We start from the raw sequence: 25469 nt of genomic DNA, 5'->3' as shown, positions 1-25469 counted from the left end.
CGCTTCCAATGCACAAACATTCGAATCATAAATTATTATTAAACGACACTAAATCTTTTTCTTTTTTTTTTTTTTTTTTTCCTTAGAATTTCTCGAACAATTTGAATTTTTTTCTCCGTTACGTTCGAATTGAACGAATTATTAATTACCAAACGATATGTATATGCTTCTCTCGTTATCTCTAATTCAACGATCCAAATCGCGTTTAACGACAAAATGCACTTTTTCGAAACAGGGGAAACAGTGTTTATTTACTTCCCGTACAAGTAGCCTAATTTGCATGCTTATCGAGCGTGGTCCGGTTCTCTGAAGGGGATCATTGAAAATCCAGCGTAACGGATGGGATCCTGCCATTTTTCGAGGCGAAATTACGCGCGTCGCGGTGCACCGATATTCGCGTTACACCTTGGTATTATCTTACGGTTATTGATATTTCGTCGTCGCGATCGTGTTACTGAATTCGCGTGTGGGATCGTCATCGAGCAACTGCACTGCACACGTACACGCGGCGTTTTGTTCGCGTTTTTCGTCCACCTTCGTCGAATCACGAAACCGTTCGGTTTTCCGTTGCGTAATACGCGAATTCAATAGGAAGGAAAGAAACGTTGAGCGCCTTCGTGCTTTTCCAATCGAACCATGTATATTTCACTCACTTATGTGGCGATATATCTAATACTTGAAATACTCGAAAATCTTTGATCACGTCTTTCGTATATCCAATCGAATCGTGTATATTTCGTCAGTTATACAGCGTCGATATATGTAATGAAATAAAAACGTGTTTCGTATTATTATTACCAATCGAATCTTATATATATATATTCGTCAGTTGTGTAGTAATAATTGAAAATCTTTGATCACGTCTTTTACATCCAATCGAATCGAATATATTTCGTCGGTTCATATCGATATATCTAATGAAATATCCGATCATCTTCTTTGATCTTTTGTATATCCAATCGAATCGTATATATTTCGTCAGTTATGTCGATACATCTAATAACTGAAAATCTTTGATCATGTCTTTCGTATATCCAATCAAACTATATTTCCTCAATTATGTAGTAATAATTGAAAATCTTTGATCACGTCTTTTGTATATCCAATCGAATCTTCGATATATCGTGAAACAACTGGAAATCTTTGATCACGTCTTTTATATCCAATCGAATCGTACATATTTCGTCGGTCCATATCGATACATCTAATGTGAAATAAGTGAAAATCTTTGATCAGTTGTGTTGTTTCGTATACATCGTGGTGTTAAGAGCTTGTTGAAGAAATTTCAAATTTCAAATTTTGAGCATTCTTCTCGAATCACTCTGCTCCTCCTCGTACGTAATATATCCGACGATTGATCCTCCCCAAAAATTATTTTTACTTTCAACCGTACGTGATTCACTTATTCATTATTACACTCCCCGATTCTCGTCTCCCTCCTTTTTTCTTCTTCGATAAGTCGGTGAACCGAAGGAAAGTGAAATTTCAACGCCATTATGTTACAACACATGTATCCAAGATTTGCAAGCAGACGAGATCCAGTTTCCTCCAGCGACGAGCCTCGCCGCTGCTGCAGCTGCATAGTTGCCGCTCGAGCTCTCGCGCGAGCGAGAACACGTCAACATACACCGTGAGAGAGTAACCTGTCAGACACGCCGCGTTATCCGTGGCGAAATAAAAAAAACAAAATGGGTATATACACGGGGGAGGGGAGAGGGGATGGATGGAGGGATCTTCGATCCATCAAAGTCCAAGTCAACCTTTCTACCCCCGTGTCCTCGTCTCACCCTTATTCAACGTCACTCTCGCAGATACGTATCCACGAAAGTGGGTTTCACCGAAGTTTGACGAATTTATTTTTTAGTCGGGGCGAGAAGGTATCTTTTTTTTTCTTTTTTGGTTTTCCAACTCGACGAGGAATAAAACGGGAGGATAGTTTTAGCGAGACTCGTTTGGTAATCTTTTGTTAAAGAGGCAGGTAGGTAGAGGTGTTTGGTAAGCGAATAGAGTGAACTTTTAACCAAGTTCAGAAAGTTCATGTTTTAACGATGTTGCATGTAAGAATAGTATTAAACGTTGGTTCGAATCTTTGCTTCTTCGATTAAAAAAAAGGCGTGGATGGATATATGGATGAATATGGGTTGGGAATCACCTTAGGAATTCTTATTCTCGAGATCCGAAGCGGATAATAAGCTTTTCGACCGATTCTTTCCAGAGATATTCGATCGAACGCGCGCAATTAATCCGGCAATTTTCCCGCGGGATTTTCCCGTTCTCTACCCTTTGGAACGAAGGCCTCGTAAATCTCGTCTGGCTACGTGAAAATCGTCCGAACGAAAACGAGAATATGCAATCGATCGTGAAACCTTCGATCCCGCGATTAACCTTACAGTTTAACAGTAATCCATTAACACTTTCGACAATGGTAAATTATGCTTTCTATTATTGTAACCCTTTCAGCGGGGAAAAAATTCCATTAATATTTAAAGTCGCTAATAATTAAAATTTTTATTATCTTGACTTTTTCATGGGAAGAAAGTGTCACTGGTAATTAAAATCTCTGTCACCTTAATCATTATCTCAGTAATAATATAAAATCTCTGTTACTTTAACCCTTTCAGAGGGAAGAAATTTATATATATACAATAATAATTAATATCTCTATTGCCTTAACCTTTCGAGAAGAGAAAATTTCATTAATATTTAAAATCCGCCGTGCATCAAAAGACAATTTCTAAACATATTATTTCAGAATATCAGGAGGACAAATATTTCTCAATCTAAAATCACGCTCCTCTCCTGCAACAAACAAAACAAAAAAAAAAAAAAAAAAAAAAAGGCGCGTATTCCTCGACGCTCTCGATTCTCGTCCATCGAACGTGTATCGATACAACTAAAAAACCGACTCCGATTTTTCGAAACGATCGAACCGAAAGCTGAACCGCCATGTAACCGAGCAACAAGCTATTTCCAACCATGAATCAATTCATCATTATCCGCTATCCAACCTTGTCAATCCAACCCGCTGTTTTCTCTAAGAAGCACTCGTTCATTTCGAATCATTAAGCCGCGCCAACGATCCCCGATTCACTGTTATTACGCATCAACCGATCCACCGTCGTTTTTCACCAACTCTCTTCTTCTCCACCGATCGAGATCGAAATTTCCATCGTTTTTCTCCTCACGTTTATTATCCCTTACGTTTTCCACGGAATTCTCGATTCTCCCTCCTCGATGACGAAGAAGGCTTCTCTTCGTTCGACCAGATTTACCAATAGTGATGGACGTGATTCACGCGTGTCTGCAACGAGTAACCGGCCACTTCCGGCGGCAACCGCCCAACAGAAAAACCAGAGTGTCTCTGGCAGGAGTTTATGCCGGCGAGACACGCGAGTTCATCGAAGGAGGATTGCTCTCCTCGCGACATATCCTGTTTCCTCCACGATCGACCGATATATCGTGGAGAGAGGGATGCTCTTTTTTTTTTTTTTTTTAAACCTTTGGTCCGTTCGAAACGAGAGATTTTTATCGGCCAAGTTTTTCTTTTTTCTCGAGAAATTCCTCGTCTCTCCCTTTTACGAGATTAGATGTATCACTCGCGTGATTATATCTTGGAATGGGAGATCGCGATAAGAGAGGTGGAAATAGCAGGTGGCGATATATAAATTTAAAGATTAAATTTGCGTAGCGTAAATAATAATAATAATAATAAAATTTGGAATTTTCTTCAGTTTCTGGAAAATGGATTCAACGAGAAATGTTTCTCGAAGAAAGAAGAAGGATAAGAATAATTTGTTTCGAGGAACAAGAAGTAATAAGAATCTTCAGATTTGTGAAAAAAAAATCCGAAAGAGATTCCAAGATTTTAAACGGGAAGGAAAGTATTTAAAGTAGAGAGAATGTTCTATGACTATCTCAGGAAGAAAGTTTTTCATGGAAAAAAACATTCTCGAAAATTTATTCACCCTTCGACCTGACGCGATCGACCTCGAGTAGAAATAGATTTATTTGTGAAATTAGTATGCATACCGTACGTACAGGTTGGCGGTCGAACGAGCAGGGACGCGCGAGCGAGCAATGGTGACATTATGTATCGACGAGATACGTATCGGATAAGAAAGAAAGAAAAAAAAAGGAGAGAGAAAAAAGGCATTCTTTTCACCGTTTCTCCTTTATAAATCTTATTAACACCGCCGGGGCTACGGATTATGGATCGAGGTTACAAGACAATCGAGGAAGTGTATCGAACGAGGAGAAAACGATCGCGTGTCATTGTGTCGCGAGCGCGCCTTCTCTCGCGAATCGATACGCTTTTGCCGCCATCCACTCGCGAGGGAAACAGGCGGCGGAGACGTTAATCCATTTGCAGCCGTGAAATTGTTGCTTGGGAGAAAGTATATTACACCGCGTGTAATACCGTATTCTTATCGTGAAATTTCAATCGATAGGAAAATTATTTTATCACGCGTGCATGTGTGTGTGTGGTATGTACATCACAGGAGAGAGGGAGGGAGGGAGTAAGTAGAAAAATTCTTCGACTCGAAGAGATGAAAGTCAAGGATAAGAAAATTGTAAATAGGAAGAATATATCGAATTTCTTCGAGTGATTTCTAATTGAAATAAAGAGAGTTGGATGGAATGAAATTCTTTTTTCTTTTTTTTTTTTTTTTTAATTTAAAAGATTTCGATTACCATTACAATCTTTTCCACCGTGTGTGTAACTCCATCGATTCATAATTGTATTGGAAAATATACACGAGATGAAGAAGGAGAGGAAACTCTTTTTTTTTTTTTTTTTTTTTATATCAAATCAGACGCTCGAACGAAACGCTCGAGAAATTTACACGGTTTTATGTACGCGATTACGACGGATAATCTTAATCGATTAAGTTAAACGATGATAATGGGTCGATAATTTCCTTTCTGAATCGTGAAACGTGTTGTTTACGCGTATTTTCTTAGATACTGGCTTTCCTATGATAATTCGTAATCACCCACGATTTTTCTACCGGCTCGAGGCAGTCTTTGACATTCTAAAAACTGCTACCACAAACAATATTGAAATTCAATTATCCATGCGATAAACTTCTTTACGATGTTTTTGAACTGTGACATTTCGATCTGCCGTTTAGTCGAAGATTTAACGATTGTTTATGATAAGATGATCTTTTAATAATCGTTTGACGTGCAATTTCAATATAACGGTAAACGATTATTCTTCTCCCACCTCTCTTCCACAAAGTACATTTTTTTCTTTTCCGCCATAACACGTCACACACGTCCACAACCACAAATCTCATCGCATTTAATACCCTTTCGAGATAAACGTACTTAAGAATTAACGATCGCATCTCATCCCATTCCGATATCTCATCGCTCGACTGTTCTAATTAAAATCCAACTTCATCCTCTCCAACAGCTTTTTCTTTTCTTTCCAATCGAAACTCAATAACAAAACTCCTCCTCGATTTTCTCTCGATATAATAGTTTCCAAGAGGAAAAGCTCTCTTAACTTCGGTTAAACTCGGTTAAAAATATGGGAATGAAGAAGGAGGAACAGCTCCGGCAGAAGGAAACTGAAGTTGGAGGAGCGTGTTTTGTATCCCGGGCGGAGGCGGCTTTATTGAAATGCGCGCGAGGGAGCAACAGGGTGGTTCTCTGCCGGGTCGCGTGGACAACACTCCCACGGAATATTAAACGCGTTTCTCCGTGGCGTGTCCCTCTTTATCTCGTCACGGTGCGTTCCACCTACCTGCAATATTTGCGCGTTGAGGTAGGTGCAGTTGATGGAACAGCGCGCGGATAATGCATTCTGACGATCGTGCAACAGGACGATGCCTTCTTACTATGACTTTCTGTCTCGTATACGCGGACAATGATGGCAAAGCGATGCTTCGCGGATCGACCGATACAGAATTTAATAGGGAAGAAGGAAAATTCTTTCCTAAGAATCTCCTTCTCTTTTCGAGGAAACTGCATTTTAAGAAAATTTGTCTTAGAAATCTTCTGCATCTCTTTGTCCAGAATCCTTCTTATGTACCAAATATTAAAAAGGGAATATGTCTCTAGTTTGATGATCACGAGTGAACCAATCAATTCTCTTTCTTTCTCAATTCTCTTTTGGAGAAAACTGCATTTTAAGAAAATTTGTCTTAGAAATCTTCTGCATCTCTTTGTCCAGAATCCTTCTTATGTACCAAATATTAAAAAGGGAATATGTCTCTAGTTTGATGATCACGAGTGAACCAATCAATTCTCTTTCTTTCTCAATTCTCTTTTGGAGAAAACTGCATTTTAAGAAAATTTGTCTTAGAAATCTTCTGCATCTCTTTGTCCAGAATCCTTCTTATGTACCAAATATTAAAAAGGGAATATGTCTGTAGTTTGATGATCACGAATGAACCGATTAATTAATTACGAATCTCCTTTTCTTTTGAAGAAACTGAAATTTCCTTTTTATAATTAAGCTGTTCGATTTTATATTAATTTACACTTTAAAAAAATATTTCTCATCTTCCTTATCTTCGTTTGCCCGAAGAATCCTTTCTATATATGCAACTAAAAAGGGAATAAGTCTCTAATTTGATGATCACGAATGAACCGATCGATTAATCACGAATCTCCTTCTCTTTTGGAGGAAACTGTATTTTAAGAAATTCTCTTTGTCTTAGAAATTTCACACTTTGGAAGGAATATTTCTCCATCTTTGTTTGCATTAATCCCCTTAATGTACCAATCTCAGGGAATAAATCTATCACTTCGATGATCACGAACGGTTAATTAATTCTCCTCCTCTTTTAGAGGAAGCTACAATTTTTTAAAAAATTCTCTTTGTCTCGAAAACTTCATACTTTGGAAGAAATACCTTCGTACCAACCTCAAAAAGGGAATAACAAATTTATCACTTCGATGATGATCACGAATGAACCGATCAATTAATCACGAATCTCCTTCTCTTTCGAAGGGAACTCCATTTCGAGAAATTTCCTCTTCACAACTGTACAACTTTACCGCCGATAAATATTACTCGCACTTCAGAACAGATATCCCCCGATCTCTGTTTGCCCAAAGATACCAATCCTTCCCGTGTATACTACAACTACAAAAAAAAAAAAAAAAAGAAAAAAAGGAGAAAAGGGAACCGAGTCTCCTCAGTTTGATGATCACGAATGAACTGATTAAACCGAACTCCTCGCCCATTATAATTCATCCTTCGATCCTCGCGTATCCGCGCCGCGCCTGTGCAAACAGTCGCCGAGGAAAATATTTGCACAGGATAACGCGGGCCCCTCATTATCGGGGTCGGCGTCGAGGAGGGTCGAGGGAACGGGTTCAGCTGCGTCGAGGGAACGAACGTGGAAGGAGATCGAAGGTGGTTGAAAAGGAGGCGAGGAGGTAGGGAAAAGGCAGGGGGGAGGGAGAAAGAAGAGGTAGAGATTGATTCGACATGCATAAATTAGAGAGGATGAGGCTTTAGGATCCCCGTGCGCGAGGATCGGGTTTGGAATCGGGATCCGCATAGGAGAGGAGTATAAATTGATGACTGTAGGCAAAAGGCAGGGGTTTATAATAATTAATCTTCGTGCGTGTATGGATGTACGTGTATATATATATATATATATATCCAGCCCCCTTCTCACCCTTTTTTAGACAGAGCTTACCCCGCCGATCCGACTTTTCCTTCGTTCGTTCGTGTTCCGTGCATCTGCATAAACTTGACGTTTATTTCTTTTCTCTCTCTTTCTCTCTTTCTCTTTCTCTGGAATGGATACGATTCAGAATTTTCGAATATCGTATGTTTCATCAGTCGTAGTTTTATTAGTTATTAGTAGTTTTTTTTTATTCATCTTCCACAGAGGAGGATTGGATTTGAAAAGATGTTTCAAAAATCGTCATTCTCCTCTTCTCAATCGATTTTTGTATATTTGAATCGTTCCCCCTCGAACATGTTCCATTGAAAAAAAAAAAAGAAACGACTCAAACCAATTAAAATTATCGCTCTCGACGAAAATGTATCGACATAATCGTACAATTTTGAACTAATAATAGAAAAATGTATATACGCGTCATAAACATTATCGAGACATTTATTTACATTCGAAAAAAAACAAAACAGTTTGACAGTTAACTTCGATCCAATTGGATCGAATCGCATCGACCAAGACACGAGCTTTAAGTTTCTTTCCTTTTTTTTTTTTTTTTTTTTTTTCTTACGAAAACTCACTCGTTTCCTTATCCGGTTTTAATCGGAATCGAGTGAGGCCGGAAACGAAAGAGTCGCGGTGACAAATATCCAAGCCGAGGCGAACCTCGCCAAAAGGCGATTAGATATCGCGTCGAGGCGGGCGATAAATTATGGTGAGCGTGTGTGGCGCGACACAGGTAGAGGGGATTGTGGTGGCCATTGCTAAATTGAGGAATCATCAGCGTGGCTTAAAGCGCGGCGATTATCGTTAATTGATAAATTCGACGGATCCCTCGGCGATTTATCGCCAACTCGTTTCTAACAGTTTATAACCGCGGCGGCCGATCTTGCAGGAAATCTTCCAGGAGAATCCTCGTCGTCGTCGAGGATTAAACCAGCCGTTTCTGAGAGACACGCGGAAATGGCCGGCCGGTATTTCCAGCGTGGATGTTGGAAAATGTGCGGACGCCTGCGATGTCGAGGAAAAGAGTCGTTTAAGAGAATTGGCTGCTCGTTTGTCAACCGTTTGTAAAAAAAAAAAAAAATCCTTCCAGCATATCGAGAGAGCTCAAACGAGATTATTATTTACGCGAAGGATGATCATCTCGAGCCTCTTGTTTTACGACTATTCCTTATTTTAAGCTACTTTGAATATACTCTTTAAATTTCATGATTTATCGAGGATGAAGTGTTTTTCTCTTTAGAAAAATTCAGTAAGAGGAATCGACAAAAATATCCAAATTTACACTTTCCATCACTTCCAATCATTCGATCAAATTGGCCGCGAAATGAAATTCTTCCGCAACACGGAAAATGAAAATTAAGTGAACGAGAGAAATTGTTGTATTTTGCAGGCGACGAAGCCGGGGGGAGGAGGATACGAGCGGTGTTGAGGAGGGCTCGCAGCAGCAGCAGTCGAGCTACGTGGCGGCGGGTCAGCGGGACACGGAGGAGGAGGAGGAGCTGGGGGCAGAGGAGGCGGCGGCGCAGGCGGCGCAGACCCTGCAGAGCGGCGCCGAGGGCGCCGATCCGGAGGTACACAAGAGGGTTGCTGCCGTGCAGGTGCAGGTGCAGGGCATGGAGGGCGACTGGCGGACCTACTGCGAGCACCCGCTCTCGGTGGCGACCGCGGCCATGCTGAATCTCCAGCAGCAGCACCAGGTCTCGGCCGTGGCCAGCCACGGCGACGACCCGGCACCCTACGTCTACGAATATTACAAACTGCCTGAGAAGAACGCCGACGTCAAACTGCCGCCTACCCACGAACTTTGGTCCACGTGAGTTTCTCTCTCTCTCTCTCTCTCTCTCTCTCTCTCTCTCTCTCTCTCTCTCTCTCTCTCTCTCTCTTATTTTTCGATCGTATATTTTTCGTGTCGTCGTCGTGGATTCGAGCGTTCGATCGAGAAGTTGTGGGTGAAGTTTCTTCTTCTCTTGGATTCTTATAAATCTCGATCCGTGCGAAGAGTTGAAAGTCGGAATGAAAGGAGAATGTATATACTTTTCGCATTGCTGAGAAGAAATTCTTATAGTTGAATTTTCTAGGCGCGATGCAAATAAGTGTTTTTAATATTTTTTTTTTCTTTTAATAAAGTGATTTGATTAAGTGTTTTTCAATGTCAGGCCTCGATTAGTAACGATTAGAAAATGATGGTATTAGATGTTACGTTATGCACGAGTATTAATTCATAAATTCGAAAAACTTGGTTGATTTATCGATTAAATTGCCTTTCAAGCGATAATATATATTTCTCTTCGTTGTTTATGAGACGCCAATTCGAGGAAGAATAACGTAAATTATAATATACACCTTCTCTATATATTTATTACATTTTTTATTATTCAAAACAAATCTGACTTCGATTAATCAAGATATATAAACTATCTCTTACATATTCAGATAGATTGTAGATCGATCGAGCCACACCTTATCGGTCGAAGAATAAAAATTACATCAAGAACACGAATCTCGTTAGAAAATCTCCATAAGAAATCTATCCACCTCTTCGCGCTTATAACTTCGTTTAAAAATTATTCCAACCGTTTGTTGAATAGAAATCAACCAGAAAGAATCCATATCAGAGAACAACCTTTTCTTAATTAATTTTCTCGCTTCGAAGAGCCCTTCAATCGATACTATCGATACTCTTCGATCGTTGCAAAACGCGTTTCTTCCTTCAAACGCGAAAAAGGCATCAGGATAGCCAACATTCATCGAAACTATGCATTATCCTATACTAATACGGAATCACGTGTTGCGCCCAAGCTACTAGGCATCCGCCTGATTTCTTGAGCCACGATAAAAATCCCCGCTTTCCACAGTTATCCCGCAATAACACTCCTTTCTCGTGATTCGCGCGCGTGGAAAGATTAAACGAATTGAATAACGAATCGAAGAAGAAATCTCCATAACTCTCGTCCCTTCTTCCCTTCCCTCGCTTCGTTCGAGACGTCGTCGGCGGTGGGCTTTTTCCTTCGGACGCGTTTTTGTTATTGGATTAATCCGCGTCCACCGCGACGCTTTTTACCGAGCGAGGAAGATGACCGACGTTGATCGAAACGTCTCTCGGGAATGGATGCCCCCGCGTTGTTAAATCGGCGTGGCTGATTTTTGCCACCGTGTCCTTTTTTTTCGACGACCCAACGTCGCTCGTTTGTCATCGTTTTCTTTTCTTTTCCTCTTTTTTTTCCCCCGCTCTCGAGTTCCGAACTATCTATCGCACGAACGTCTGCCAATTACATCTTGGACTAATGCGATTAGCAAGAAAAGAAAAAAAGATGGAATCGTTTCGATCCACTTTTCCTCGCGTTTGAAATCGATCTCGAAAGGAAGACGATATTTTAATTCTCTTCGAATTTCGACGATTTCGATTCTTTCTTCGTTCCCAATTTTCAACGCACTTTTCGTTTTCAGACAACTTTAATAACAGTTTTCAAAATTGCACGATCCCGCAACTCTTTCTTCCAAGTTGCTTATTCACGATTTTCAACGCACTTCTAAGGTTTTTAGAGAACTTTCGTAATAATATTTTCACGGGTCAAAGGGTTGGCGGCGTCGCGTGACGGCTGGGCGCATCGGAGGAGAGCGTCGATTAGCGTAGATCGGCGGATAGCAGGCGTGTAAACGTCGTTGAAAACACTTTCAACGCGGCACCACGCTTTATTAACATCCACGGGTTTCCCCGTATCTCGATTAATAGTCTCCCGTGCATAATTGAGTGCTCGCGGGTAGCATAATTTATCGCGTGCACGGGGCCTATGTGGAACAATCGCGAGGATATCTTCTCTCGCGAAAATGTAAATCTCTTCTCTTCTTTTTTTTTCGCAATCTCTCTCTCTCTCTCTCTCTCTCTCTGTTTCTGAGATTTCCGTATCTACGTTAGGAATCGAGATTAAACTACGAGAGGCGACGAAGGTAGATAGATTTTCTCTCTAAGAGAAGTGGATTTATTGTTGAGGTTTATTGGGCTATTACGCGAAATTTATAGAGCCCCAGCTCGATTATTCGTCGGTGTGAGATGTGAGGAAAATTGAAAGGTTGTGGGAAGTTACAAACTGGCCTCCTTTAGTTTTAAACAGATGCCAGGGTGATAAGCGGTTGAATTTAGAAACTTGTTTGTTCCCAAAGTAAAAGAAAAATTATCGCTCGTCGTACGATCTTGTATGTTTCTCTCGATCTTACGATACGATACGATCAGAGACACGTGTGGAAATTTAATACAATTTGATAGGAGACAAATGTAAGGCTGGGGAAGATTAATTCCAAACGTAACGTCTAAAAATTGGAAAAAAGAGGGGAATCGAGGTTGAGATTCGTCGAGCCTAATTGGCCAATAAATTTCATCCGTATACCCATCGTTCACTGTTCGCATCGATGCGTGAACACGCTTAATTAATTAAAAAAATACTCTCGGTGCTTAAAAAGTACCGTTCGCCTAGCGAAATCTTCAATTTTCAAGAGGATCCGAACAACCTTGCTCGATCTCCATATCACCTGCTTCAACAATCGTGTTTCCTTCTTAAAACATTTTAGATACAAATCCTAAAAACTAAGAGATACTCAAGTGTTCGAGCGAAATAAGAGAAAAAGGAAGGAGCGTCGAATCGACGAGGCAATTTTTCACTCATGTAATCACGTTTCCACGTTTGGAAGGTGGCGGATCCTTCGACCGAAACGAAGATCGTTTTGCATCCGATTCCGAATCGAAAAACGTCGCACGCTTTTCATCGCTGCACGAAATCGGCCTCCGTGACGACCCAGTCATAAATCATCGAGATTCCATCCCACGTTATATACGCTAAAATATTGGCGCATAAAATATTCGAATTGCTCGGTGAATTCGTGATAGCTTGGCGCGTTTCAATTTTATCTCATTATTTCTTAGAATAGAAGAGAAGAAGGGAAGAAATATATTATATATTAGAAAAGTGTAGAGGGATACCTTTGGTATCTTTTTCTTTTCCTTTCTCTCTCTCTCTCTCAACGAACCGTTGCTTTCAATAAAATTTTCATTCTGATTTAAATTCTGAGAGATTCCAAAGGATCGCTTTTCCACAAGCTTTTCTAGAAGGAAGAACTTGGGAGAAAGATCATCGTTGTTGCACACGTTCTTTGTCCAATTATCTACGAAATTTATTATTACGTATCACTCGTTTAACCTGCTTTAAGACAACGAAGGTACCGTGAAATAAAATATTATCAACGTTTCCAATTTTAGTTAGAACATTCTTCGATATTTCTTCCCTCTCTTCTTTTTCTTTTTCGCGAAACAATTATTTTAATTCAAAATAAAAGAAGAAGACGAGGAAGAAGTTTAAAAGAAACAACTCTTTATCGCAACGCTTAAAGATACCGAGACATCAAAACGAATAAATATATATATATATATACCAAATGTATACCAAAACCCTGATAATCGAATCCTCTCGCAACAAAGTTGAACGACTCCGCCGACTTTTTACAACCATAATAAAATGTAGGTAGAAGGAAAAAATAATCGTTAATTCTCGATACCGATTTAAAGAACGCTCAGATCCGGGCAGCCTCTGTATTTATATCGACGCCTTCCAACCAGCCCTTCCGGTCCATTTGCTCCGTTTGCAAACTCCGTTCTCTCGCTCCACTCTCTCTCTCTCTCTCTCTCTCTCCTCGCATTTGGATTCGTGACACGGGTGCTCCCTCCTCTCTTTATTTTGGTAGCCGATCGAGAGCCTTACCCTCGCTCCACGGGTAAGCAGACCCAACTTCTCTCTCTCTCTCTCTCTCTGTTCCACTCTCTACCCTTGCCAACTTTTGATTTATATCGGCCGCTTAGCATATTTTGTAATTTACTGTTGAGAATCCTTAACGTACGGATGGTGGAGGGCGCGGTGTGTCCCCTGGCGACGAGAGGAGAGAGTACGTGTTACCACCCCGTGGGTAGATGCCGCCTTAATCTTCCCTTGCATCTTCCTCGACGCGTCTCTCCTCGTCCAACCTCGATCGTATCCTACCGATTTTATCCGCTCGCTATCTGTTCGCGGCCAACCGTCTCACGACTCGTGCCCTCTCCTCCTCGATCGCCCGATACCATCTCGACAATTTGTACGACGGTGGATCGTTGAGGCTGCGAAAGGGGTGGAGGATCGCATCCTCCACCCTGCAGCTTAATCCAATTTCATTGTGTCGACGAGGCACACAGGGGTTCATGGGATATTATACTTGCCAGTCGTTTCCTCCTCGCAGCTCGCGTCGAGTCTCGAATCGTTTCCTTTTTCTTTTTTTTTTTTTTGCACGGTTTTTTGGTGAGATAAATTCGACAAATTGTTTATAATATACACGGTTCTTAGGGCAAAGTAAAAAAGCGATTGTTGGAAAAATATATATGGAATTGGATGGAATTTGTAACAGGGTATCGCGAAATATATGAAAGATATTGAGGGAAAAAGCGAAGCACACATATTTGAGATATTTCATAAAATTTCCATAAACGTTTTTGGTTTGCTTATATTAATACGAAACGATTCAGACCGCAGAGATAGATATATATATACGCAAAAGTGTAGATGTTTATGCATTTATGCAAAATCTCGATAAACAAAAATCCAAAGTATGCGCGTGAAAGTGGAAAATGTTCAAAGTAGTTGTATCTTCGAGTACATACATTTGAAACAACAAAGCTCGATTCTCCTCGAGTTTTAATCTCGTACGAACGCATCCGTATCCTGTCTAAAAACTAAAACTAAAAAGATATTCTCCGCGAGACGGGAAATATTTCCATTCCGTGAAAATCCGCGCGGTCTAACGCGATGATGGTGGAAGATGATTGACAAATGGCGTTTCTTTCGTTGCGATTAAGAACGTTGCGAGGAGATTTCAAGTTAGAAAGCCGAAAGAATCTCGAAGAAAAACGGATGGCCGTTACGAGAAATTTAATTAATCGCAATCGGCCCCGACTTTCTCTCCATGGATCTCGTGGAAAAATTCCGAGGGGACAAGCAGGATGATTTGTCTCACGGTAGCGGCAAGAATCCCGTCCAAGTCGTTTTTCCCCCGACTTGTCCCCGCGATGACGTACGATTTTAACGGTGTAACCATTTATACTGTGGGCGCGCAACACAACTCTCCGAGCCTTCGACAACGCTCAACCCAGACCTTGCGCGCCCAAGGTTCGAGGCGTATATCGTGGCTATTAGCAGCCGATACCCAACCCCCGACAGATAATCGTCTTCGCTCCTTCCTTCCCTCACCAATAGCTTCGACGTCTTTAAATCCTTACAAGGTCTTCAACCTATATAAATTATTCACCATTCACTTCTTTTGCAATTACGCGAGTCGTTATCACTGAGAGAATCACGATTCCGTTGTTTTAATTTTTCCTTCGCTACGGCCGACTTCTTCACCAAAAATGTGCTCGAGAAAGATCGTCCGCGTTTCGACGCCCCACAATTCGAGTTGCTTTGACGGTGTTTATTGGGGAAAAAAATTGACGACGAAAACAAAATATCGATGCTACGTTTCCAAATACGTCAATGCGCGACATTTTATGCAGAGCGACTACAGTTACTCGTAGTACCTCAGTGGCATCTTATGCAGAGCAACTGTAATCATTTATAATATCTGAATGGCATTTGTGCAAAGCAAATAGTTGCCTATAGTACTTCATTTTTTACACAGTGACTATAGTTGCCTGTAGTATCTCAGTGGCATCTTATGCAAGGCAATTATAGTCGTCCATAGTACCTCATCTTATGCAAAGCGACTGTAATCACTCTAGTGACATTTTGTGCAAAGTGACTATAATCATCCATAATACCTCATCTTATGTAGAACGACTATAATTGCTTGTAGTATCTCAGTGGCATCTTATGCAAGGCAATTATAGTCGTCCATAGTACCTCATCTTATGCAAAGCGACTGTAATCACTCTAGTACTTCAGTGACATTTTGTGCAAAGTGACTATAATCATCCATAATACCTCATCTTATGCAGAACGACTATAATTGCTTGTAGTATCTCAGTGGCATCTTATGCAAGGCAATACGTCCATAGTACCTCATCTTATGCAAAGCGACTGTAATCACTCTAGTACTTCAGTGACATTTTGTGCAAAGTGACTGTAGTCATCCATAATACCTCATCTTATGCAGAACGACTATAATTGCTTGTAGTATCTCAGTGGCATCTTATGCAAGGCAATTATAGTCGTCCATAGTACCTCATCTTATGCAAAGCGACTGTAATCACTCTAGTACTTCAGTGACATTTTGTGCAAAGTGGCTATAATCATCCATAATACCTCATCTTGTGCAGAGCGACTACACAAGACTACTACAGTTGGCCATAGTACTTCAATGACATCTTATGCAGAGCAATTATAGTCGTCCGTAGTACTTCATCTTATGCAGTGTGACTATAATTGCCCTAGTACCTCAGTGGCATCTTATGCAGTAGCGAAAGAAGTTAAAGAAATTCATTCTTCAATCTTCTTGAAAGTTTTTCCAAATATATAATATGTTGGAAAAAATTTGTTCACTCTCCTCGCACGATTACAGGACGACTCTTCCATCCATCCATCCTTTCTCCGTTCGAAAGGAAAAAAATCTCTTAATCCCTCGGCTTTACCGTCAAACCGAAACGAAAGAAGAGTTACGTTCGTAAAATACGATCGTAATTACCACTCGAGTCTTCGAGGATCTTCTCTTTCTCACTCTCTCTCTCTCTCTCCCTCTTCCTCTTTGCGGTATCTTCGAAGAAGAAGAGGAAACACGATAAATTCGCGCATTCTATAGCCGTACTCGGACCTCGGCAAAGTTTGTAAAGCACATTCTATGACGGTGCTAACGACACCATCCTGCTCGACCAATCCCCCCATACTCGGTTTTAAAATATCTCCTTCTCGTACACCTGAATCCTTGTGTGTCCACTTATGGATCTCGCTATTTAATCGAACCTGCCATCCGCGACTTCGATCGATATATATATATATATATAGTATATAAATATATACAAAAGGTAGAACACTCGAGGATAAGCGATAGGAAAATTATGGTCACGAGACTACTGTGCCCGTCGATTTCATAAATTTTACACGCGGAAAAGTTGAGTGAAATATAAGGGAATAAGTTAAACAGGCAATTTCGATGCGACGATCGAAAAATCGAACCGTTTCTTCCCCTCGCGTTATAGGCGCGCGATAGAAAAGAGCGAGCGTGTTTAGGGAGGGGCGAGAGAGAGAGAGAGAGAGAGAGAGAGAGAGAGAGAGAGAGAGAGAGAGAGACAGGACACGATTTCAACGAAACAATAAATTTTCATCGGTGATACGACGACAATCGAGGCAAGGAATTGGCGCGGCTGAAATGTGAAAGTCAGCCTTCGCTACATTTTCGTGTGTACGAATACCGTGATAACGCCTCGGAATTTACGACTGCGAGAGGCTCGGGGCCCCGCAGCTGCGCCGCCGACCGCCGGCCCCGCTATTTTATTTCCCGCGTTTCCGCGAGTTTTATTCGTGCCTTGGCCGGAGGAATGTCCCTCTATTAAGCCTTCGAAATGAAATTGAACGGGTGAAAAGAGAAAGAGCGGGTATAAAAAGATAATCGAAGAATTTACAATTGAAGAGAAATCAATAAGTCTCCAACTTGTATCTTTCGATTTTCCGGAGACAGAGATATCTATCTCTTTAATCAAGAAATGAAACAACGCTCAAAATCTTCTTCTTTTCCCCCAATTGCCAAAGTTATTCCTCTTGCGCAGAGAGAACGATGGACGAAAAGAAAATTTAACGAATCGAAGAGGCTCGACTCGACTCGACTCGACTTCTTTGCTCGAAAGCGAGCAAACAGATTCTTCAAAATCGATCCTTCGAGTCCATCCAACGATCGAGATGGACTCATCAACAGCAACGTCCATCTCTCGAGGGTATCGGTGGGAAGGAGGCGTGAAGCGTGTTACCCTTAACGACGCGAAATTATTATTATCTGTGTCGCGGGACGGTCCCATTAAGCGAGAGGGGAAGATTTTGCCGGCCGGCAAAAGCTCGTCGCGCGATCCAGACGCGGCCTCCACTCGGAGATAATGTCGAAGAGCGGGAAGACTGTTACGCTCGAGTCACTTATGGCCGCGCCATGGGGGTTGAAGGATCGGCATACGGTTTCACAGCAAGCCGCCGCAATAAAGATCGTCCTGGAAGATCGTACTTTTAATCTGAACGCCCGTACACCGTGAGCGACAACCGTGACGATTCTTTCCCTTTTCTCGGATCTGCATTTCGCGCCGCAATATCGAATCCTCCTCCCAACAAAATTTAAGTTTTCTTAAATTGATCGAAGAGAATTTCGATCGACACACTTTTCGTGGGGTTGACAAGTTTTACATCTTGATTAACAATAAGAAATTAACGTAATAAATTACATTTAAGAAAAAGGAGAATTTCGATCGACAGACTTTTCGTGGGATTGGCAAGTTCGATACTTTGATTAATAACAACGTAAAATTTACGAGTGTTTGAAGCTGCCAATAAATTACTCTTCGACGAAATTTTAATTTGTAAACCATTCGAATTCTAATCGCCCGATACACGGTAATTCTTCGTGTTAAATAAATAAATTTCCATCGTTAAATAGAAAATTAAATAATAACGAGGCCCATCTCCAAAGTCATCGAGGTGAGATTTTAACAGAAAATCTGTCCGCGAAATTAATTTTCATCCAGTGAAATTCATTTCAATCGGCAAAACCAAGTCGAAGACAAATAATTAATCCATCAAACTTTCTTTCCATTTGCCAATAAATCCCAAAGCGCATCAACCCATCCGGAGACGAAACGTTTCCAAGACGTTTCTTTCGTCATTTCGTTACGCAATTCTCCCAGGTGGAAAGTTGTTCGTGTTTCCAACGAGATTAGAGGCATTGAACGTATCGATTATATATATAATATATATATATATATATATATTGTTTGCCACACCGTTCGGCGACACTGTTTTAAACACTGTGTGCTTCTCGCGATTCGCCGCTGCACACAGTTTTTGTCGGTTCTTTCTCCTCGACACGCGATAGCGTGTCATTACATCTCCTCGACTCGAGTACGTGGCAGGCATCGGGGGATGGATGCATTACGCGTTGAGAAATGGAATTCGAACCGATCGCTCGCGGTGGATTTCATTTCTCGCCGTGCTTCGCGTTTCCTGTCGTTCGCGATAATAACGTTGTATCCGCTCGGATCGATCGATCCACACCACTTTCGAGAAACCTGTTCCTTCTCTTTCTCCACCCCATTTTCTTCCTTCTTTCTTTTTTTCTTCTTCTTCTTCCTCCTCCTCCTCCTCTTCTTCTTCTTTCGTTTCGTTTCGTTTCGTTTCGTTCTATCTGCTTCCTCGAATCGAATCAGGGGCGGGGTGAAATTAGAGGAAGTATTTGTTTCTCTTTCTACACGAAACGAATCTCCAACATTCTTATTTTAGAGTCGCGGAAAATTGTTATTTCGAGTTATCGAGAAAACTGGTGGCGAGTTGAGAGCAGGAATTCGCGTAGCAACGTTTCATTAAGGTAATAACGGAATCGAGGCTCGAGTCAGGATCAATCGTGATAAATCGATTGATGAACAAGATTGGAAGAAAAGTGTTGCGATTTAATTTCTTCTTTTTTCGAGTTTTTTTTTTTTTTTAGATTTTGAAAGGAAATACGTGAAATCATATTTAATTATCATTCGCGATTTAAAAGTGGTCAAGATAGAATATCGAAATGGGCAATATATTGTAAAAATATTTCTCAGAACTCGGAGGAATGTGAGTTGTATCACTTTCACTCGATAAATAAATTAAACGATTATTCCAGCGATGACTCGAAAAAAGAATAAAAAAAGAGAATCGTGTAAATCACTTTCAAAGAGCATGACTTACGCTAATTGGCCATTCTGAGTCATAACGCAGATAAAAATACGATTCCTACTTAAAATATTCTCTACATTTCTTTTTTCTTTTTTTTTTTTTTTTTCATATAATATCGCGCGTGTTACGTTCAATTATTTCGAAAATAATTTGGCTTTCGCCAAAAAAAAAAAAAAAAAAAAAAGAAGAAGAAGAAAGAAAACTTGAAATACACAAAAATCCAACAATCTCATTACTTAATTAGGAAACATTTTGCCATTCTCATTCAACGTCACGTATGCCGTTAAAAAAAACGAGACCTGTTTTATTATTATCCCGCGACCGTGTGAAAGAAGTAGCGGGACATGTGTGTTGTAAATGCCATTAAAAAAAAGTCGACTTTTGACAAAAACAGTCGCAACGAGATTGCGGTGTCATTTTTTTTTATTATTACGGTTGCACGGTTTATCATTACCCGTGTATCTCGTGAAAGGGAAGGAACAGTATCTTTGTACTATGCTTACGCTATGTGCGTGCATCTATTTTTACATCCACGCGTGTGTGAATCATCTCGACAAAGGTGGTTATTACACCGACATCATTTCACGCGTCATCTTCCTCCTCGCGGACCAAACGCTTTCTTGGATCATTACAGATCGGCGAGGAACGTAACGCAGTAATTAAAACTTCATTAATTTCGAACTCGCGTAACGTTTTCGAGATAGTGGTGAATTTGAATCATTTCTTTTCCTTTTTTCTTTTTTTTTTTTTTTGGAATAAGAGTGATTAAGGGAAACAGAAGAAATAAAGTTAGAAAACAAACACGCTCGATACGAGTAAAATTCTCTCTCTCTCTCTCTGTTGACTCTCGATTCCTCGAGAAGTGAAATGCGAAAGAAAGATGCTAAGAAGAAAAACGATTCAGAGATAAAACAAAATGAAACGCAAAAGCATAAAAGAGAGAGAGAGAGAGAGAGACTTAGAATCGTCGCGAGGAGTATAAAAGCTAGAGACAGAGAAAGGTGTGTATAGTAAGAGAAACTGGCGGCCACCCCTTCTTCCTCTTCTCCTCCACGTACCCCCGTGGACGTGTAGCTCGGCCTTAACTCCTTATTACGCGTCTCGTTTGCCGGTTTATCGTTACGCGGAGATCAGTGGACTACGAGGAACCTGGGGCTTGCCCGCTACCAAGCCTGGCCTCTGACCCACTTGACGAGGGGCCTCGTGTCACGTCGTAAAACGAAACGGGCCCCGGTACGTAGCCAGAATCGGCCGCGGGACGAGTGGCATGGCCCGTTTTCGCTGTCTGCCGGTGCTTTATGCCCGACACGTAACGCGAGCGAGTTCCCCTTTATTTGAATTTATGATCACAAAACGCCGTAAACGTTCCCCTCCCTCGAACACACCCGCGCTCGTTTTTCCTCCTCCTTCAGACCCCCTCAATTTCCCTACGACTTTTCAACGACCAGAGTAGAAGAACCGGACTGGGCTAGGCTGGGCTTTTTATGGGAATTTTCTAGGGGAATATTGCGATGCTGCGGGAGGAGAGGAGTTTGTGAGGTTAGAAAGGAAGGCTGTTACGATAAGACGTGAGATCGAAGAGATAGGGATAGAGGGTTCCGTTGAACTGTGCTACCCTCGATGGAGGTGAACGTTCCTTGGGTTTGGAAGTAAGGATGATGCGGACATGACAGAGGTGTAGGGCTAGGTAAGGCTAGGGATAGATGTGATTTGATCGTGTTGCTTGTTATTTTTCCTCGCGAAGAGGAAAGCCTCCTCGTCGTGGGCTACTTTAGTTCTATAATCAGGGATGTTAATAAGGTATAGCCTTTAATACAATCGATCCTCCTTAATACATAAATCGCAAGAATATTTTCTTCTTTCTCTCCCTTATATATATCTTTCCAAGGAAAGTATCGGTTTTTCTTTTTTTCTTTTTTTTTTTTTTCTTTTCATTCACTTTGCATTATTGAGTTTCTGTATTTTATGTTTTGTAATTTTGCGAGCAAGTTACACAAGGGAGTTTAGAATATTATTATTATTTTTTTTTTCTTTCACCTAGATCCTATATCATTTTATAAAGTGTTAAGAAATTCATTCGATATGATAAGCTATTTTTTCACAAATCATAAATCTCTTTTTTTATCTCTCCGATTCTTGTGCAAAGTATCACATAGTTTTCTAATTTAAAAAAAAATATATATATAAATATATTAATGTATTAAATATATATAAGTTAAATACGATAAACGTTCCCTCGATAATATCTGTTTCGTTTGCGCAACTTTTACGCATTATTTCGTCGCGCGGTTTTAATGCGCGGTTAATAAGCGATGGAGCAAATGGTGTGTAATTATCACAGAGAAACCTGTTCCCTCGCTACATATTCACTCCACATTACCGTCCGCCGATTAGAAAGTACAAAACAAAATTTTAACATTTTCCAAATTGAAAACAACAAATTAAAAGCATTTTTTTTTTTTTTTATCAAATATCTTACGAAAAAGAACGAGAAAAGAAAGGTCGCCCGTTAATTTTCCTTATTAAAAAAATAAGCGAGAAACTGCTGAAGTAATATGGAATAATAATTCTCGTTTTCGCTCTTCCCGTTTGCTGCGACGGAAAGTCCGGTTTCTCTTTGGTTTGTGGAGCCGCGGCAACCCCCTGCGAAAAGCTGCGACTTTATCGTGCAACACGGCGATCGCGACAGCCTCGACGACGTGTCAAGTACGCTTTTGACCTCGCGATCCTTGTAGCCGGTTCCATGGACACCGTGTTGACTAGACCAAGACGAGTTCGAGCGGTCATCCGTACGATTTCTGCGGGCAAAGACCTAAAAACGCGAATTCCCCGCTAACACTCGCCGATTCGAGCGTTAACGATACGTGATAATTTAAAAAGAAGATGAAATATGAAATGGATAGATTCCATGCGCGCCACGAAACGGGATGGAATTTATCGAGACGCTTGAAACAGATAGATTTGATCGAAACGAAGGATAATTACGATAAAATTATCGTTTTATTATTATTATTATCTCGACTTGCAGATCGATGATGCTTTACTAAAATACTCGTATAAATAAAATTACAAATTTTAATTATCTTTCTTTCTTTCTTTCGAAAAAAAGAGAGATTCCAAGTTTCCTCGTAATTTTCTTTGTATCATTTGTATCATACAAATATGTGTATTTCGACCATTCGATCCATCAAATACTCGCTGTCTAAATAATTACAAATTTTGATTATCTTTCTTTCGAAAAGAAAGAGAGATTCGAGGTTTCCTCGTAATTTTAATTTTGTATCATTTGTATGGTAAAGTGTTTCGACGATTCCATCCATTCGATCCGTCAATCGTTTCCGTCCACGCGGGCCTGAAATCCCCCAAAAGAAAGAGGAAGGGGACGGAAGAGCGTAACAAAAGTCACGCATCGAGATCACGATCTAGGAAGGCGCGGGTTAGGCATGCCCGACATATCAAACTTCGCCGGTTTCCAGGAAAAGGGAAACGATTCCACGTATCCACCGCGCGGGAACGTTTAATCCTACGTTTTTGACGTTATAAACATAGTTCAGAAGCGTAGCATTGAGATCAACGATCCCGGGGAACTTTTATTACGAAAAAAGATTCGCATCAAAATCAAGATCCTCGAAAGCGGGCACGTGTCCGACATACCAAATCCCTCCTCGCGTTTCTCAAAACCAGGAACCAGAACCCCGTTCGAACGAAACATCCTTCAGAAATCAAAGCTTCAATTTTTAAAGAGACGAAAGAGAAGTAATCTCCTCCTCCAAGATGCATAAAACGAAACACGAAAGAAGAACACGTTACACGATTATCGAAAACAATTAACAATAATCCACTCTCCTAAAGACTGATCTCCTTCCGAAGACGAGCATTTGATACAAATTCGTTCCAATTTTACGAAAAAAAAAAAAAAAAAAAAGGAAATAGAAGCAAAATTAAAGCAACGATTCCACAAAAAAATGAGAATCCGAGGGAGAAGATCTCTCTCGGATCCACGAGGAAGGGAGGCTGGAGGCGCGACGAGAGAAGTGGCGGAAGCTCTCCGTCCACGCTGTTCGCATTTAAATTCGTAAAAAGCCGCGTACATATGCATACCGCATACGAAGAGTGGCGCGTGCACAGGTGACGTGCGTGGAAAAAGGTCTTCTTTCGCCCGGTTGGAAAAAGCGGAGGAGAAGGAGGGAAGGAAAGGAAAAAAAGAAAAGAGGAACCGGCCGCCTTCTGACAATAATAATAATCGAAACGAGTGACCCGACCCGCCACGCACCAGCGAGACCTGTCTTTCGAGTCTTTCGACAGGTCTCGGGGACACGCACACGCTCTTCCGATTTCCGGTTCGAGGAATGCCGATTCCGGTTCCGAACCGGACCCCGCAACACTGATACCGCAAGCTCGTTTCGGACACGCGTAACATCTGACCCTTGAAAGAAGAAGAATCCATCGACCTGTCGTTGCTCGAGGATTTGTTAGAAAAACGATGTTGAGTCAATCGATTTTGGATTTCGTTGAAGAAGGAAGAAGTTTCTGTAGGAACTGTTGAATTCTTTTTTTTTTGTTTTTTAATTTTGAACGGGGATCTTTCGCGTCGAAGGAAAAAGTTTCTTTTGAATCTTAGCCGTCGATTAGTGGAACCTTTTGTAGAAACGTTGGATTTCTTTTCGATTTCGAGTGACGATCTTTTGAATTTTACTCGTCGATCTGGAAAAAGACTTTGTGCAGTAGAATTGGATTATTTTTAATACTGGAAGAAGGTTTATTTCTTCTTAGACTAGCAGGTATTGGTAGAGGAAAGAAGATGAAGCGAAATATTGGGAGGTTCTTTTTTATAGAGAATAGCCTTTCAGCGGTGGTCTATCCAAATAGAAAGAAAGATGGATAGTTAGAGAGATTTGTAAATTGATTTAAACAGAGTTTGTAAAAGAAAATGCGGCGTTAATAAGGCTAATTGTTGAGAGTTTACGAGACACGTTCATTCCTTTTCTTTTTTTTTTTTTTGAGAATTTTACGACATATTCGAATGTATTCCTATAAAAAATTCGTAGAATCTTCTTCCTTTTCCAATACCGTCAAATGGGCAAACCTCTCCATCCTCTCGCACACACACACACACATATATACACAAAAAGTACAAGTCGGTTGAGCAGACGGTGACCCTCCGACGACCCGGCGACCTCGAAGCAGCGCGTGGTACGTCTGTCGTCGATAACGCTGCACCGTAAGCGCATAATTGCCTCTTTTGCGCGTACTAACGCAAACGGTACGCAATTGCGTGGCGTCGCGGCAAAAACGGCGCGGTCGTGTAACGTTACGTGGAATAATTTGCTCGTCCGTGTACGGGGAAACAGTCGCGAAATTCATGAATTCGTGGAAAACCGGCTTGAGAATTACCGCACAGAAGGTGATTAAACTGTGCCGCTACTCGACTCGATCTCTTCCATACCTCTTCCACACCGCGAACTATACATAAATATTTTAAACCGTGGATAAATTGTGTTATTTTATTTTATATATATATGCTTCATTCATAACTTACGTCTAATTTATCAACAGGTTGAAAAGTTCGTTCGAAAGGATTATTATAATCGCTATAAAGTGTATGGACAAATTATCGCTTTTGCTCGCTTGTTCAGAAGAATTACCGGAGAGTTGAAGCCTAATTTAGAGATGAGAGATTAAGTTTCTAAAAGAGGGGAGGGAAATTAGAGATGTCGATCGTCGCGCGAAGAATTTATATAACATGATAATATAATTTATTGGAATGGAAACGAGGAAATGGTAACAACACTATTTTGTTTACATACACGTATACGTATGAATATGCATCGAGTCGACGCACTCTAATCACTCAGAAAATAAATTATATATATATATATCTCAAATTAATAAATCTAAACCGTCGCGATCTCTTTTT

General features: G+C 40.8%; 1 protein-coding gene across 5 annotated transcripts in view; it reads left to right on the top strand.

Moving 5' to 3' along the window:
• Positions 1-25469, top strand: part of grh (grainy head) — a 128535-nt gene that overhangs the window by 80462 nt on the left and 22604 nt on the right. For all 5 annotated transcript variants that reach the window (XM_086904952.1, XM_086904954.1, XM_086904953.1 and 2 more), the window contains exon 4: positions 9040-9462. In XM_086904952.1, coding sequence (XP_086761078.1) covers positions 9040-9462 — 423 coding nt within the window. The remainder of the gene's footprint in view (positions 1-9039; positions 9463-25469) is intronic.

Source organism: Apis florea, unplaced genomic scaffold, assembly GCF_048593485.1.
Source record: "Apis florea isolate Af1SG1 unplaced genomic scaffold, ASM4859348v1 contig_2350_pilon, whole genome shotgun sequence".
Taxonomy (NCBI): domain Eukaryota; kingdom Metazoa; phylum Arthropoda; class Insecta; order Hymenoptera; family Apidae; genus Apis; species Apis florea.
This window is presented reverse-complemented; position numbering and strand designations above follow the sequence as displayed.